The sequence below is a fragment of the Phascolarctos cinereus genome, unplaced genomic scaffold, assembly GCF_003287225.1.
Source record: "Phascolarctos cinereus isolate Bilbo 61053 unplaced genomic scaffold, phaCin_HiC Scaffold_4;HRSCAF=312, whole genome shotgun sequence".
NCBI lineage: Eukaryota > Metazoa > Chordata > Mammalia > Diprotodontia > Phascolarctidae > Phascolarctos > Phascolarctos cinereus.
In genome coordinates this window covers 570,430,759-570,449,257 of record NW_027555847.1, presented here as the reverse complement: position 1 = coordinate 570,449,257, position 18,499 = coordinate 570,430,759, and the positions used below count along the sequence as shown (strand labels likewise).

Sequence of the window (18,499 nt, the reverse complement as noted above, 5' to 3'; positions counted from 1 at the left end):
AGGGCCATGCTTTCTCTATCTGCTCACATAAAGGATGCTGGTAATGGATAACATTAATTAAAATAAACTAAGGGAACCACCATGTACTACCCTTTCTAAAATCTGTGACATTTGTCATCTGCCCCCTTTAGAAAACCTACTTGTATAAGCATGATGTTATCAGTTCTAATTACTTTAAAGACCAGGTTAAGCAGTGAGGCATGTCCCTGAAGGGCCCGTCAGTGATAGAATGCCAGAAGAAACAACATTGGCACCACTACTACCTTCTGATCTAGGATCCTTTAAACCTCACCTAAAATTCCACCTTCTCTAGGAAGCCTTTCCTAACCCCTATTAATTCTAGTGTCTCCCCTCTACTATTATATTATCCTGCACAGGGCTTGTTTGTGCATATTTATTTGCTTGTTGTCTCCTCCATTAGACTGTAAGCTCCTTGAGGGCAGAGACTATCTTTTACCACTTTTTCTATCTCCAGGGCTTGGCACAGTGCCTGGTACATAATAGGTGCTTAATAAAGTTTTATTGATTGATTATGGGTAAATTCAAAAGGATTTTTTTTTTCTGAAAAAGGTGCCTGCAATTTCATGGTGCAGAAATCTGGGTTTCTGCAGGAACTTTTTTTTTTACAAATGTGTGAACTGTATATGTTTTTTAAAAAATGTTCATATGAACATTTAAATAAAAATGTTGTTCAGTAATTTTCAGTCATGGCCAACTCTTCATGACTCTGTTTGGGGTTTCCTCGGCAAAGATGCTGGAGTGGTTTGCTATTTCCTTCTCCAGCTCATTTTACAGATGAGAAAACTGAGGCAAACAGAGTTAAGTGGCCTGCCCAGGTGTTCACAGCTAGTATGTATCTGAGGCCAGATTTGAACTGGGGAAGACTCATCTTCCTGACTCCAGGCCCAGACTATCCATTGCACCACTTAGCTGTCCTCAGACAAAAATAAAAAACAATAAAAGATACATAAATTTTTCCTCCTCTCCTAATCTTCAACCCAGCTTGTTTCTGAAGTCTGAGCTTCTCTTGTGTCAAGATAAGGCCACCACAAGTGGTAATTCCCTTGTTGGGAATGTAAGTGGAGAAGGGAACTCCCCACTCTGAATAATGATGGCTGCTGTGGAATCCAAGTCTGCCAAGGTTTGCAGCTTTAGTTCTCTATGTTCTGGTGAGCAGAGCTGTTCACTCAGATGGGTTCAGCTCAACCCATGATGGTTTTCCCTTTACCCCCACCTGCTGCCCAGAATCATCAGACATCAGTGGTGACATTAAATACTTAACTCATCTTTTAATGTACCCTTAGGAGCTTTCAGATATATATATATATATATATATATATATATATACACACACAATATATATATATGTATATATATATATGTATATGTTTATTTTATTTATTTTTTAATTTTTAAAAGATTCATTATTTATTTTTAGTTTTCAATATTCACTTCCAAGTTTTGAGTTCCAAATTTTCTCCCCATCTTGTCCCTCCCCCAACTCTAAGACAGAGTGCATTCTGAATACCCTTTCCCCTAATCTGCCCTCCCTTCTATCTCCCCCGTCCCTCCTTCTCTTATCCCCTTGCTCTTCTATTTTCCTGTAGGGCAGGATGGGTTTCTATACCTCATTGCCTGAATATCTTATTTCCCTTGGGAGCTTTCTTCTGTCCACCTCACATTTTTTACTTTCCACTTTACCCCTGCCCTGGCATACTTTCTTATTACCAGAACCTCACAAAGCACTTTTTGATCTGTACCTCTCTAACAAACATATAATAGGGATTATTATCACTGTCTTGTCAGGCAACTAGACCAGCAGAGAAAGGGCTTTGTCTTATCTAAACCTTGCATTTCCTCATCTAACATCCTAGGACAGAGCTCTTGTACACAGCAGACCCTTAATAAACATCTGCTGACCAAGGCCAGTCCTGCTAAGCGGTTTAGAGTGTGGCTTAGGCAACTTCTGACAAGAATGTGGGCACCAAATGTTATTCTTAAGAGATTTTATTCTGCCAGCAGATAAAAGAGTAGGTGGTCAGCAAAATCCTTCCTCATGGAGACAACTGCAATTGCCCTGTCTCTCATCTTTAAGTATCAAGTTAAGTTTCACAGCAATAGAAAAGCCCTGACTAAGCAGAAAGGAAGGAACACAAGAGCATTTGATTGTGGTACCCTTTCTCTTAATCTAACAACTTTAAAGAAAACTCATAGTCCCGCTTCCTTTCTAGGTTCTTTGTGTAAATAAAGGTGCATAATGATTTTTTAAAAATTACTTAACAGATACTTTTAGTACATCTGTGATTTCACTGACCAACACAGACCATAACCCCACTACAATAAAAAACTGAATGAACTGCTGTGACCAGAAATAATGCGCATGCCTGGGGAGGCCAGGCAATGGGCCTCTGCGACCTCTGTTGTGCTGGTCCTGCTCCAGGGCCATGTTTAGTGTATAAACATTATACTTTATAGCTTAATAAGACCTTCCAGCCAGAGTACCACACAGTGCCTATGAACTATTAAAATAACAAGAGGAAGAAGGCCACAGCACATTGGGTCCTGGAGGATTTACATAACAATATGGGTAGGAAAGTAACAAATATGAGGTGGACAGAAGAAAGCTCTGAGATTACCTCCAATCTATACTGTATATACCTTATTTGTAGATAGTTATTTTTCTGTTGTGTCCCTCATTACACTGTAAGCATCTTGAGAGCAGGAACCATTTTTGTCTTTCTTCATACCTTCAGTGCTTATGAACAGTGCTTGGCACAGAGTAAGTTCTTAATAAATGCTTGCTGACAACTTCCAAAAGCTGAGAACTGTACTAGTGGAGGGAGTGTCCACACTGATGATGGCATGGATCCACGGAGGGCCTGACACAGAAAAGGCAGTAAAGAAGATTGGTGCTAAGAAAGATGGCAGAAGAAAGGAGGAATCAGGGCTCTCATCCCACATTTGGAACTTGTGTGGCCTTAAGGAAGTCATTTTACTTCTCTCAGATTCCGTCTCTTCACCTGTCAAGTGGACAATAGTAATACTTATACTGCCTACAGCTTAATCTTCACAGGTAGTGGTGAGGAAGGCATTTTGCCCTTCTCAAAGCACTCTATAAATGTGGGTTATTTGCATTTATGGGGGCCTGCCAGAGCTTGTGCTCCACTTGAGAACCTGAGCAGCCTCCTTGCCACAATGAGCCACTAGGGAGAAAGGGGGACTATGCCCTGCAAGGAAGAGAATGGAAATTTACTTGAATTACATACAGCATATTAAGTGAAAGATCCTCTACCACTTGTAGCATTTCACAGAAAGGTTTAATATTGGGATGGAGTTTCCCTCAGACTTTGTGATTTTCTTTAAATTCTGGTCAAAGCTCAATGTAGGGGAGCAGGTCTCAATTTTCCAACTAGGCCTGTTTTTAGCAGCTGGGGTACCGAGTCCAGGGGTGGGGAACCATGTGGCCTCCAGGCTGAAGGTTTCCCACTCCAGTAGACTGTAACCTATTTTAAAAAGCCAATGTCACATACAGGCCAGGCCACAAAATTAAACATTTCCCAGATTCTTCCTCCTTCCAATGATGCTGCAGGAGTTCGTTTCCCCAAAGCTTAAGACCACACAGAACTAAGGGATATGGAATTCAGTGTAAGAGGAAATTTTCCTTGCTGTATACAAATTGATGCTGCTTCTCTCAAAAGCAGGTCCAGGACAGAGCACTTCAATGCATAACCTCTTTATCTGGCAATGTTTCTTTTTCATCTGCTATAATATATGCAAATTAATCCTTTGATCTAATCTGAAGCAATCTAGGTATGTAATGGTAAGAGTGCTGATGGAAAGAATTTCTATACCTATTTCCATTTCTGGTACAGAAGAGAACATAGAGGATCAGGAAGTGGAGGGAAGAATGTCCTCAGGAAGGAAGGCTATGGTAAAGGCCTCTCCTCATTCTTTCTCCCAGTTGTATCATCTCACAGCGCTACTTGTTGATTACCTGTTGGGGGCGGTTTGGGAGACCAGGGTGGGAGTTGAGGGAGAATGACAGAATGGAATACTAAATAGTAGCTCATCCAACATAATATATCACTTGTGTAGCGATTTAAGGCTTGCAAAGTATGACCTTCACAATTATGTTCTACAGTAGGAGCTATTATTATCCCCATTTTATGGATGAGGAAACTGAGAGAGGTTAAGTGACTTGCTCAGTTAGTATTTGAGGAAGGATTTTGATTCAGGTCTTTCTGACACCAAGTCTAACATTCTATCAATTACCCCACCTAACTGCCAATATTTCCATTTGATGTTGCTGAAGGGATTTGTATTTTGTGTAGGAATTAGAGCAGATGACTCTGGGATCCTTTCCAATCTTGCATTCTATGATTTTTGAAATCCACAGATTATGTGTTAAAAGCAGATTTCTATGCTCCAATTAGGGTATATAAAAATCAGTCTCAATCCTCTGAGCACATAATGACTGTGCAGTAAGAGGACAAAGCCTGGGAACCGTTATTGGGCAAAATGAGGCAAGTTAGCTTAACAGGGCCAAAGATAATTCACAAAGTGGACCAGTGAGACTTGTCTGCATTCGGAAAGAGATGAAATAGATACAGTATGCAAACATATACAAGAATGAATAGCTTTAAGCTAATCTGATAAAAATTTACATAACAAATAGACTAGAGAATAAATATTCACTTTGTGGAACAATGTTTACCAAATAATTCCTCTGAAGAGTGAATTACCCTAAATACGGTATAATTTTTAAAAATTCAGTTCAACTTTAGGGACACATCGATTATGGGAAGGAATGAAGGCTCATAGGATCAGCAATCTAGAAATAGAAGGGACCTGAGAATCCATCTAATCTACCCCCTCCTCCAACTTCCCCAGCATTGTATAAAGAAATGAAAGGGAAGCCCAGAGAAGTTAAGTAAGGCATGCAGGCAGTAAGTCAGAAGTGGACTTGAAGTCAGGGCTGCTGTCTAGAGCCAGTGCTTTTTCCACTGTGCTACACTGCCTCCCTAGTTAATAATAACATTTGTATTAACATTTTAGAATCTTAAAAAAATACCCTCCTCGTGACAACCATATGATGTGGGAGGCGTCAGTATTATTATTTATCCTCATTTTCCAAATGAAAAAACTGGTGTTTTCATATGTTAAATGACTCATACCCATAATATTGTTAGGAAAAGTCAAAATGAGACCTCGAATCCAGGTCTTCTGAGGTTCAGTCCAGTGCTCTTTTACTATACTAGTAAATGAAATGAATTTCCCTGGTTTATTCTTCCCACTCTTTTTTTTTTTTTAGCTCTTATCAAAAGAGAGGTGATAGGCAAGATGGAAAAGAGGCAGGGTCAAGGAATGCAATGAAATGTTAGCAATGATGGAAGATCAGAGCCAACATATCACCCAATACAAGTCCCTCATTTTTAGAGGTGAGGAAATTGAGACCCAGCAAGGAGTGACTTCCCTTCCAACCACTACTTTATCCTCCTTGAAGAAACCTGGGCTTATGGAAGTCGACAGGTTTGGGCACCCTATGAATATGAAGGAAATGGCATTGGCCAACATTATTAAGTGAATTTACTTTCCTGACTTTGCTTCTGGGAGAGGGGTAAGCTACAGGGTGGTTATTATCCTTTGTTCTTGAAGAAGACCAAAATGACATCACTGTGTTGAAGCCAAGGTACAGTGTGTGTCTGACTGTGGCTGATGAGAGTAATATGAGCTTGAAAGGCTCTACTACAGGCTGGGCACAAATAGTTCATGAGAACATCTGGAATGGAAATGTCTCTAAATTTGCACATCCCATGTTTCTTTTGGGCTACTGCAATTCTGCTTTGCTCATAGAGCACAGTACCTTCTCTGATGCAGGCATGTCATGCTGGGCGGTCCTGGGCCAGTGTCTCCCATGTCTCACAACTGATTCCAAAGTTCTTCAGTGAGACCTTGAGAGTATCCTTGCAGTGCTTCTTCTGACTTCTAAGTGAGTGCTTGCCTGGTGTGAGTTCTCTATAAAATAGTCTTTTAGGCAAAAATCCATTTGGCATTAAAACAATGTGGCCAGCCCATCAGAGTTGCACTCTTTGAATTAGAGTTTGAATGCTTGGCAGTTCAGCATGAGAAAGAACCTCAGTATCTGGTATCTTATCTTGCCAGGTGATTTTCAGACTTTTCCTAGGACAATTTAAATGGAAATAATTCAGTTTCTGACATGCCACTGGTGTACTATCCAGGTTTCACAGACATACAATAATGAGGTCAGCACAACAGCTTGGTAGATCTTCAGTTTGGTAGTCAGTCTAATACCTCTTCTTTCCCATATTTTCTTTTAGAGCCTCTCAAACACTGAACGAGCTCTGGCAACCTACACATCAACCTCATCATCTACATGTACCTCCCTGGAAAGTATACTGCCAAGGTAAGTGAACTTATTAACAGCATTCAAAATTTCTCTATTTGATATAACCAATGGTTCTATGTATGGCTAGTGTGCTGTTGGCTGATGGAGAACCTGTGTTTTCTTGGTGTTAATTGTTAGGCCAAAATTAGCACAAGTGGCAGAGAATCAATTCTTATTTTGTTGCATCTCTGTTTCAGAGGCTGCAATGAATGCTCAATCATCTGTGAACAAAAAATTATGCACTAACTCTGCCTGTACTTTAGTCTTGGCTTGTAGCCTTTTCAATTTACTGAGAGTGTGGTAGCTGACCTTGATGCTGTTGAAGGTATCTGACAACATTGCTCAAAACATCATGCTAAAAAGCATGGAGCAAGCACATAGCCCTGCTTCACTCCATTGGTGACTGGGAAAGTGCAAAAGCATTGCCTATTATCCAGAACCCATGCAAACATGCCATCATGAAACTGGCATACAATATTGATGAACTTCTTTAGGCAACCACATCTTCCCATAATTTTCCACAAGCAGACTCATGACTGACAATATCAAAGGCCTTGGTCAGACTGACAAACATCATATACAGACTTCTGTTCTGCTCTTGGCATATCTTCTGGAATTGTTGAGTAGTAAACATCATATCAACTATTCCCTGGACCTTTCTGAAGCCACACTGGCTCTCGGGTAGATGATCATCTTCCAGGTGAAGGATCACACTATTAAGAAGAACTCTGGCAAGAATCTTGCCAGCAACGACTAAGAGAGACACCCCCCTGTGATTGTCATAGGACAACTATTTCCTTGACCTTTATAGAGATGGACAAAGGAGGCATACTTGAATTCCTGGAGGATAACCTCCTCTTCCCATATAACCTGGAAAATTCCAACTTTTGTACAAGCAGTGGACCCTCTACCTTGTTTGTAAATCTCAGCTAGAACAGAATCAGCACCAGGCACTTTGCCACAGAAGAGGAGCCTAATGGCATCCCAAACCTCTTCCTCAGCTGTCACAGGGAAAGCTACTGAAATCTACCTAAATCCCATAAGGCAGGGTCCCTAGTAGAGAGCAGGAAAGAAAATATGGACTTACAGATCTTCAAGGATCCATGAATTCCCTCCAAAAATGCAGACGGCAACCCATCCATGTCTGATCATCTTGGTGACTGTGGTGTATGTCTTCCTATAAGTTCTCCGAAAAGGGTCCACCTAAATAGACTAGAAGTCTTTCTCTCTTTCTCCTGACATTACAAGGATACAAGTGGTACCACCTGTCATCCCTTGCTTTTGCCACATGGCCAACCTATTTTCTCTCTTCCTGTTGCACAATTCCTTGAGGATGTATTTCACTCCTGTTTTTTAGTATTCCTCACTGGTCCACCCATGAGCTCCACACCCACCATGTGCCTCCACATTGCTGTCTGTTTGCTATTCACTTTTAGTTCATCAAGGGCAGTTGAATTTTCCATTTTTCTCTGTTGTAGCCATACATCCTCTCATTTTGCAGATGAGGAAACTGGGGCCTAGAAAGGTAGAGATTTGCCCAAAGTCATATATGTATGAAACTGCGTAGAGTCCTATGTAAGTCTGAGGGAGACTTCGAAAATGTTCTCAACTGACGGTTCTGAATGAATCTTTGAATTTGAATGCTCACCTGGTGCTGAATTCCCCTTCTTCATTTGGATTGTCCTAACCAATAAATTTGAGAAATTTTTATTTATTTTTTATTAATTTATTTTGATTTATCACCAATCACTTCCATATGCTTTTGAGTTTAAAATTTTTCTCCCTCTTACTCCCCACCACCCTTCCCAAGATGGCACACAATATGATATAGGCTACATATACACAGAGAAATTTTTAGAACCCATTAGAAACAATGGTTAAATTATATGTGCATAGGTATGGGGTATGGTGCAGGATAACATGGAGCAGGTGGAGAATGTGGTAGGTTGTCATCTCATTTTTAAAAATAATTTTTATTTCTATCTTTTGTTTTTACATTACCTACATTTCCCAGTGTATATCCTCCACTCCTCCCCTCACAGAGCTATACCTAATAATAAAGATTAGAAAGAAGGAAAAACCAGTTCAGCAAAACTAACCAATACAATGAAAAAATCCAACATAACATGCAGCATGACTCATAGTCATCCACCCTTGCAAAGAAGAGGAGGAAGTGCTCATCTCATTACTTTTCAAAAGGTCTGGGGACAGTCCTATTACCTGACTAGCATGAAAGCACTCTGGATAAGCAATTCTACTTCTCCCTCATCAAATTATAAGCACTGGCTAGGGCATTTAAGGTAGATACTACATGGAATGACAACAAGTGATGACAGTCATTAGTCACTAGCTTCTCATTTCCCACTAGGCACATTCAAATAGTTATTTAGGGACATTACTTTTCAATGGTCACTTTTAAAGCTAAACTATAAATTAGCACACAAAAGCAAAAAGAGATTTGATTTTTGAGACTCCAGAAAGCACTATTGAGTTGGGTGTATTACTTTGCTTCTACTGATATGCCAAAAGAAGAAAAATAAGGAGAAAACCGGCAAGTTTAAGATGAGCTACAATACAGTGAAAACTAAAAGTCAACAAAAATGCAACCTACATGCAACATCTGCTTCAGTGCTTTTAAGTTTTAAGGTTTTACATAAGGTCTACTTTTAGCTGCTTCAAAATGCAGGTTCAAGATTTTGATGTCAGATGCACTCAGTATTTGAATTATTCAATTAAAAAAGTGTTAGCTTGTGAACAAACAGGAAAGATGGTAGAAAGCAGTCAATTATGCAAAACTGATTGTATTTTTTCATGGACTGTGAACATATGAGTATAAATGGCATTCCAAAGGAATGAGTCCTGAGATGAACCAAGACTAGAGTATATCCAGTCCAGCACTTCCATCTGCATTGATCTATCACCATGCAGAACTTTTTCTTCTGTTTGTGCTTAGCTTGCAAATTATAAACTTGTTCTTTATTTTGATACAGAATTCATCTCTACTTTTCAGACCTCATGCTAAACTTTATCTAACATTGACTGTTCACTGTGCTAGGGAAACCTTTCAAGGATCATCTGGAAACCTGACTACTACTAAATGCAAAAGCCCTCTCCTCATGGAAGGGTTTGAGACAACTGTTTATTTTGGGGGTCTTTTTTTGCATATATATATATTTGCATATGTATATATTATGTATTAGTTAACAAACATCAGCAAAGTTGAACATTTCCATATACAAAGAAGAAAGCTGCATCTGAAATTGTATCTTTATTACATCTAACTTGTTTCCTGCTTTAAAAAGTATGTTATACATTCAACATTTTAGTTCTCCCCCTGAACCTGCTTCTGCTCTCTTCTGGACATTCTTTTAAGCGCTTCATTGATACTCTTCTCCCTTTTAGGGTGACCAGGGGGCCATCACTAGCTATCTTTCCCCTAATTCCCTCCTCCTTTCTGAAGAAACCCAACCTCCCTTGTAGCATAGTCAAGCAAAACAATTCTACACATTTTCCATGTCCAAAAATACAACTCTTGGTCTCTGCTTCTGGTCCATTCATTATCTGTGAGGAGGTGGGGAAGCATGTTTCATCAACAGTCCCCTGGAGTCATGGTTCATCCTTATGTGGTAAGAGTTATGAAGTCTTTCAAAAATAGTCCTTTTTTTAAAACTTGATCCAGTCATTATATACATTGTTCTCTTAGTCTTGCTCACTTCCGCCTCTACCAGTGCAGATAAGTTTTCTCAGGCATCTGATTTTATCCCTTTCATTATTTCTTATAGTACAATAATGCAATTATATTCGTGTACTACTTGCTCGGTCATTTTCCAACTTATGGGTGCTCCATTAATTTCCAGTTCTTTTCTACAACAAAATGTGCTGCTATGAATATTTCTGTACATAGTGATCCTTTGAATACTTCTCAGAGAGCCAAGTTCATGGCTCTTTGATAGTAACTATGTTTTTTTTTGGTCAAGACCTGTTTCATTGGTGCTGGGCACTCCCTGGGGAGGTAACTCCCACTACCAAGCAGACAAATGACTTTTGTTTCAGAGGGTTGACTGAGGGTACCAGAGCCCAGTCTGTGTCCCAGGTAGAACATGAACTCAGGTCATCCTACCTACGAGGCCTGCTCTCTATGCACTATGCTCTTCATTTAGTATGTAGAAATTACCCAGGGAAATTCAAACCAGAATTAACTACCTTAAACATCAAATTTTCATCCACGTAACATCACTATAGCAAGAGTCTACCAAAAACACACACAAATGATACTCAAAGAAATTCTGGGGCTAAGTGTTCTTAGAATAATATACTTTCTTCTTAGGGCAGTTAAGAAGCAAATGGACATAGAAGCCCACTAGGATTCAAAGCTTAGGGTTTAGATTTGTTAATATTTGATTACTGCAAAGGGCTGAACAACTTCATTTTGGGGTTGGCTTAATCGGCCTTCACATTGAGCTATAAAATACGTGAGTCCCAGACTTCATGGTTATATAATGATTTTGACCAAGTTCTAAACCAAAGTTAATTTCAGCTTAGAATTCAGCTGAGCATCAATGAAATAAATATCTTTATTCTGTTGTTTGGGAAAATCCTACCAAAGTACAGCAATATCATGCTGATATCCGTTTTTAGCTGTATGTTCTTATCATTTCCAGGTTTCCTGGGAAATTCAGATTTTGATCTCGATTACAGCTTGAGCTATTTCAATAGGAATCATGTCAAATCATTACCTAATACTATTAGTGGAAGCAATAATCCAGATGGCAGAGTATGGGGTAAGGTCTCTGATCAGGAGAAGTCTCCTAAAGCTTCTTCCCTCTCTTTCCCCAAACCAGAAAGAAAGCACCAGGGTACATAGCTGCCAAAGATTTCAAAGCACTTGGTAACCTTTATTTCCTTTTTAAATATTGATACTGAACTCCTATATGAAATGTCATTGAAAAAATGTTGATAATAAATTAAATAAAAGCCACAGAAAGTTAGAAAGTTAGAGCTAGAAAGTGGTTGAGATATAATCTGGACCAATCTCCTCACAAGGAAGCTGAGACCAGAGTGACAAAAGTATTTGCCTAAGGCCACAAAAGGTTACAGTTTTACTAATTACTAGTAGTAAAGTCAGGACTAGAACTCAGATGTCCTGTTTCTCAGTCTAGAGATTTCTGCCCTTCATGACTTCAACCTTTCTATTCCCAATTCTAACTATCGTACTGACTAAATTTTCTAGCATATATACCACACTGGCATACAAAGACACACGACAGATGTTTATGCCAAAGATACTTAGAAATCACGAGACAAGACGAGTAGCAGAATTATAACACACTAGTGGCACTTATCAGATAGCAATTCTCATGCATCTTTTAAAAAGTGTTATCATCTCAGTAACAGCCAAAGACAATAATGGGTAAAGATGGCTATTACCATGCTTAGATGACTTTCTTGACTCTATTTCAATACTTTTGAGGTTAAATACACAAGAATACCCAGTTCAACCAGTTTCCTAAAAGAAGGACTTCATTTTCCTGAGGTGAGTGCGTTCTTAGGGGCATCTGTGAAGCTGGAGCCATTCTAGCATGATCATCTCTCAACGTTTGTCCACAACTGGATGTAAAGATTTCTGGCTGCATTCAAAAGCCAAGAAACAGATTTTGGTATCATTCATGGCTTTAACTATCTGTGCTTTATCTTCATTACATTAGAACAGTTCATAAAGGGTTATCTACACAAAGTCTCAGCTTTACAGAGGTCAGATACAACTTTTGATGCTGCTGATGCTTAGGATTCTTTTGAAAGTGAAAAATTAAAGTGAACTTAGGGGAAATGGTAGGCTGGTATCATTCTATCATCAGAAATGTCATTTTTTTTCTCATGAGAAATTTGTTGGTTTTTGAGTCTTTCCTCAAATAACCTTGCACAAATTATTGAATGAGGGACAAGATTCTTCTCTTTCATCTCATCCTTCTTCTCCTCCCCTCCCCAATAAGGTGTAAAGGATAGAGAAGAGTGGGTGAAACTGATGAGGTGCCTGCTGAACACTGTGTAACTGATGTCACAATCAGTTTCTTGTACTGGTGCAAATGATCAAATGGACATTAAGGGCAACAGTATTAGAACATGATATCCCAGAGGGCGAAAGAACCACTTGAGAGAAGGCTGCTTTAGTCTTTCATTCCCTAATTAATGTTATAGAAAGGCAACCTTATTATGTTGCCTGGGAATTTGTGGAGCTGCTTCACTCTACCTTCATAAGAAAGATATATAAAAGCAAAATTCATGCTCACAAGAAAGAATGTCTTCAAGAAAGCCAAGTTTCAGAGCCACAATTCATTTAGTATGTCCTACATCATTCTCCAACTGCAGAATATCATAATAACTGATAGTGATATCAATGATATTGACACCAGGTTAAATTTATGTTTATTGTTATCTAAGAAAGCAGGAAAATATTTTAGTCCATTTAAGAAAAAAATTTCTGTTAGAAACCCTTAATTAAAATAAAAATTTAGGACGTAAAGGACTAACATACAACTATATGGAAAACTGTTAACCTAGCAAATTATTCTTCAAGGATTCTGGATATCTGATGTCTTGCTGTAGATTGCTTTGACTTCCTAATTTCCAGGTGTTTCTTTCTATTTCTAAATGAATAACAGAGGTGGGATTTAAGACTCAATGAGACAGAATTCATATACATAGAAGGATGAAGAAATGATATGTTCTAAATTTAAAAAAAAAAGAGAGAGGGATTAAATCTTTGATATATCTTTCCATCAAAAGAAAATGGTAGATATAGGTAGGATGTAGCATATTGCCAACGATGACAAAATCAAAAAATGGCATTGTAAACATCATCAAGGACATTTATGGACAGAAAAAGAAGCAGGCCAGTCACAAGCAATTCAAGTATTACCCTGGGACTCATGAAATAATAAAAAAAACAGAGAAAGTGAGTTGGGTGGAACCAACCATCCAGGATGCTAAGACTTCAACAAATCATGGTCTACATTGGTAGATCAAGTATTCAAGCCGATAACCTCATAGATTGATAGATCAAAGTGCATATCTTACCTGTCGCCGAATTATTTCTAGGTTTCTTTTGGCTTTATTGACTAGCATTTGTATTTGTGCAGAATCCTTTACATTCTTATTTTCTCTGAAGGCTTCTCTTATCCTTCTAATGGCATAAGTTCTAAACAGATGGGAGGAAAAAAAGAAAAAAAAAGATTGTCAAAATCTGGCCTTTTAAATGCATTAAAATGGTTTCCTGTATCAATGATCCCTCCTTTGGATGACCTACTTTTGTCAACAAAGACTCATTTATAATGAGTCTTTGGGGAAGTCCTTGGGGAAAAAGCAGGAATTGGAAGGTCAAATTATCTTTTTCCAAACTAATCCACTAAAAACCTGGCAGAGGATCCATGATAACTAGAGCCCAGATGAGCTTTCTGTCTCCTGCTCTATCTTTACAACTTTTCTGCCTCTTGCCTTAGGTAAGAAGTCAAGATTTCAGTTCTGTTCACATCAGAATCCTATAAGTGATCATGACAAAGAATTTCCTTCAGTTTCCTCTACTAAACAATGATGAGGTTTGACCAGATGGATGATCTTTAAAGTCCCTTCCACCTCTAAATTCTGTGATCCTAAGATTCATCTTCTCTTTTTGAAAAATAAACACACATGCAAAGTGTATGGATTTGGGTAGTTTGCAGTTAACTAAATAGATGTCTTAATACAACCAATCAATCAATAAGCATTTATTAAGCAATCAATCAATATGTATTTGTGTGTCAGGTATTGTACAAGGCTCTGGGGGTAAATGGACCAAAATGAAACAGTCTATGTCCTGGGGACATAATATTCCATATAATAAGTTTATATATACAAGGTAACTGCTTGGGGGAACAACTACAAGCAGCTGGGGTGAGGAGAAGCCTTATTTAGGAGGGAGCATCTGAGCAGAGCTCTGAAGGAAGCCAGGGACTCTAAGAAACAGAAGTGAGAAGGGGGGGCATTCTAGGTATGAGAGTCAGTCCGCAAAAGCATGGAAATGGGAAATGGAATAAGAAATGTGGTGGGAGGAAAAACAAGAAGACCAAGCTGGCCAGAATTGAGATTAGTCAAAAGGGAATAAGGCTGAAAAGGTTGGATGGAGCTTTAAACGACAAACCCAAGAATGTGTACTTGATCATAGAGGCAAAGGGAGACACTGGAGCTTGCTGAGCAGGAGAGTGGCCTGGGTCAGACCTGGGGATCAGGAAAATAATTCTGGCAACTGTGCGGAGTCTGGAAAGGAGGGGTAAAAAGGGGAGACCAATTAGATTGGAGACTATTTCAATATTTCAGGTGAGAAGGCCCAAATTAGGAGAGATGTATGAGACAGAATAGGTAAGAGCTGGCAACAAATTATTTATGTGGGTGGAGGAGGCCTAGGAGCTTAGAAAAATGGTGCCCTTGACAGAAAAGTGAGATAGAGATATGGGCTCAAGTGTGAAGTAATAATCATAGCTAGCATTTATAGAATGTATGCCTGCTGTGGACCCAAAACTGAGCTAAGTGCTTTACAAATACTACCTCATGTGTTCCTCACAACAACCCTGTCTCTATTACCATAATAAGAATTAATAATTACAGTAGTTAGTAGTATAATTAATATTATTTCCATTTATAGATGAGGAAACTGAGGCAAATGGAGGATAAGAGATTTGTCCAACACCACACTAATGAGTGTGTTAATTAGCTGATACTTGGCCAAGACTGGTGTTGAAGTTAGGCCTTCCTAACTCCAGGACCAGTACTCTATCCACTGCACCCCTAGCTGCCTCCATAAATTTCGAAAGAGAATACAAATCTTACTGTCCAAGCCCACTCCTCCCTTCATCCCAACAGAAGGAGGGTCAATAACTTACATTAACCATATGTTAACAGATTTACAGATTTAAGGATACAGTTAAATATAATTTATTTTCTCCTGACCACTGCTGTTTTTCACAAGCCACCTAAAAATACAACATTAACATCAACAGAATCAAGAGAAAATATGGTATAAAGGCCAAGAGAGTAAAAAGAAGAGAACTAATCCTTCTGCATTAAACAGAGAAGAGGTATTTTGATCACACTGTGGTGGAAATAGCACCAGGTTCAGATTAAGAAGGCCTGGTTAGATCTTCTTATCTACATACTCTCTGTATGAATATGGGCAAGCCATTAAATATCCCAAAGTCTCAGTTTTCTGGCAAATAATATGGGCACAGTAATATATGTTGTGTTTCATTTTAGTGTTATTTGGATGAAAACATTTTTTAATCTGTAAAGCATTTATATCATACCCATGAACAATTTCAGATAATGTGTCAAAAGACAAAGTAAAACCATTAGCTCTTTAAACATCAACTCTATTTGCATTTGGAAATGCAAATCTGAACCTCAATATAAATACCTGGCTACAGAAAAAAAAAAAGGTAGCTTAAGAGCTGGGACATCTGTAAAATAATCCTGAGAAAAGCTCTTCAACTTTAACCAGCCAACTGGAATGTTAACATAGTAAGTAGATCATAAACACTTAATTCCAAACCTAGGAATGACAGTGACTATGACTTCCATGTAGTAGCAGATGGTATGCATCTTTAATGAAGGCCCATTCACCCATAATGTGATAAAAGGAGGTGTTGTAAGCAGAATTTATTAAATACAGGCTCATCTTCAGTTTTGTAGCTGATAACCTAACAAAGTTTTAGGGGGAAGTTGATTAGTATTCTAAGAGCACATGTAAGTTAAAAGCAAGCTTCTGTGCACTTGGTCAGTCTTTTTTGACATATCCTCTAACTGTGGCTCTATCCCAAGACTCTGGGAGTCCTGGACTCTCTTCTCTTCACACTCTCTTACTTGGTGTTGTCAGCTTCTATGAGTTTAATCTCTATGCAGATGATCCAGTCTCTCTTCCAAGCTCTAGTCCCATGTCACTTTCTTTCCTGTTCAGTAAACTCCAATGGGCCAACACCTGTATGATCAAATATAAACTGCTCTGTTTGACACTGAAAGCTCTTTACGATGTGGTCCCATCCTATCTTTGTAGAATTATTACTCTGCTACCTACTCTACTAACTACACAATGCTCCTAATTCCCATTTCCCCGACTTTTCAGTGGTTGTTCTCCATGCCTGCAATACAGTCTGTGTTCATCTCCAATGCTTAGAATTAATAATTTCCTTCAAGACTTGGCTGAAGCTGTACCTTCTTCAGGAAGTCCTCCATAGTATCCTTCAGTTATCAGTTCCTTCCCTGACAATGTTACTTGCTGTCTTTTTTTTTTTTTGGCTAGGCAATGGGGTTAAGTGATTTGCCCAGGGTCACACAGCTAGTAAGTGTTATGTGTCTGAGGCCAAATTTGAACTCAGGTCCCTCCTGAATCCAGGGCTGGTGCTCTATTCACTTCACCTAGCTGCCCCGCTGTCTTTTCTTGTATGTGCTTTATATATACGTACATAAATGCAAGATTGAATGCAAGCTCCTTCAAGGTGGGGACAATTTTGCTTTTGTCATGGGGCAAGTGTCTAGCATAGTGCCTGGCACATAATAGGAACTTCATAAATGCTTACTGATTGGTGATAATGGATGTTGGCACACTATATTATCCCCCAAATCTTGATCCTCTTTAAAAGATACTTTATTTTGGGGGGACTATTTGGTTTTACTATTTTGTACCATCTGTGGATGTTGTCACATGGCATAATTTTTCCTGAGGGAAGCATCCTGCCAGACCCATTTCCATCATTTTAATTCTCTACTCATAATGCAGCACTGGTCTTCCAGGAACAAAGATAAACAAGCCATGGTGTTCACTTCTAAACACTCTGCTCACAAAGCCAGTGGCAGGCACGTAATATCTTTGAAGAAAAAACAGGAGTACTATAGTTGATGTGTAGGGCTCTACATTTTTCATCTCTTCCAAACTTTAAGAAAAATGGAAATAACTTAAGACACCAAACAATTCATATTCAGTTTCAGTAGTCTGGCACAATTCCCTGACCCTAAGTATTTAGCCTGTTTTCATTTTTCTCCAAGCCCCTCCAGTTCCCATACTTAAAATTTACCTATGGCAATGAGGCTAGGTACCCATTCATTCAATGACATTTATTCCATGTCTGTCATGTGAAATGCATTGTGTTTGTTGACAGAGGAGGTACAAGATCAATGAGACACAGTTCCTCCCTTAAGAAATTCACAGTCTGTTAAAAGTATCTATAAAAACCTAGGGCAGCTAGGTAGCACAGTGGATAGAGCAGGCCTGGATTCAGGATGACTCATCTTCTTGAGTTCAAATTTGGCCTCTGACACTTCCTAGCTGTGTGACACTGGGCAATTCACCTAACCCTGTTTGCCTCAGTTTCTTCATCTGAGCTGGAGAAGGAAACGGCAAACAACTCCTGTATCTTTACCCCAAATGGGGTCACTAAGAGTCAGACAGACTGAAACAACACAACAACAAAATAAAAACCTAAAGCAATGGTTCGTGTCTTGCATGTGTCCTGAACAGAATAAAGCAGGCAGTCATTTTTTTTTTTACTCTTCCTAGTGCCACCTCTCACCCTTTCCCCTCTTCAAAGCACAAATCATTTTCTTTTGCCCTAAGGGAATATTCTTCGCTTGGCTTCGAAACTCCAGTCTAAGAGCGCACTAGCTAATTACTTAGGTTGAGTGGATTCCTTTCTGCTTTCCCAAAAGGTGAACCTGACTTCAGCAGAACTGCCTCCAAGCCATTCTCTATATATATAGTAGTCTATTCCTTACCTCCACCACTATTTCTATAACATATATATTTTGCTGATTACCTAGGTAAACGGTTTGTCTTCCTGTACATTCAGGATATCAGTCCCTTAACTATTTCACTGAAAAGGAACATTTCAAAGAAAAATTCACAAATGCCACAATGAAAATCACAGCCAGCTGCTGCACAATATCTGGCATTATGAAAATCATAATATGAGTCATATGCTGTTTGAAATAAGGCATGAAAAATTAACACATAAAGGGCAACAGACTAACAACCACCATGAAATGTGCAAAAGCAGGATACAGCCACCGAAACAG

At 38.9% G+C, this 18,499-nt stretch overlaps 1 protein-coding gene across 4 annotated transcripts in view; it reads right to left on the bottom strand.

Annotated features, from left to right (window-relative positions):
- Window positions 1–18,499, bottom strand: part of LYRM4 (LYR motif containing 4) — a 214,112-nt gene that overhangs the window by 144,082 nt on the left and 51,531 nt on the right. For all 4 annotated transcript variants that reach the window (XR_002321931.2, XR_013486274.1, XM_020973823.2 and 1 more), the window contains exon 2: window positions 13,481–13,601. Coding sequence is in view for 2 of the 4 variants with exons in the window: in XM_020973823.2 (XP_020829482.1) it covers window positions 13,481–13,601 (121 nt within the window). In the remaining 2 variants the exon portion in view is untranslated. The remainder of the gene's footprint in view (window positions 1–13,480; window positions 13,602–18,499) is intronic.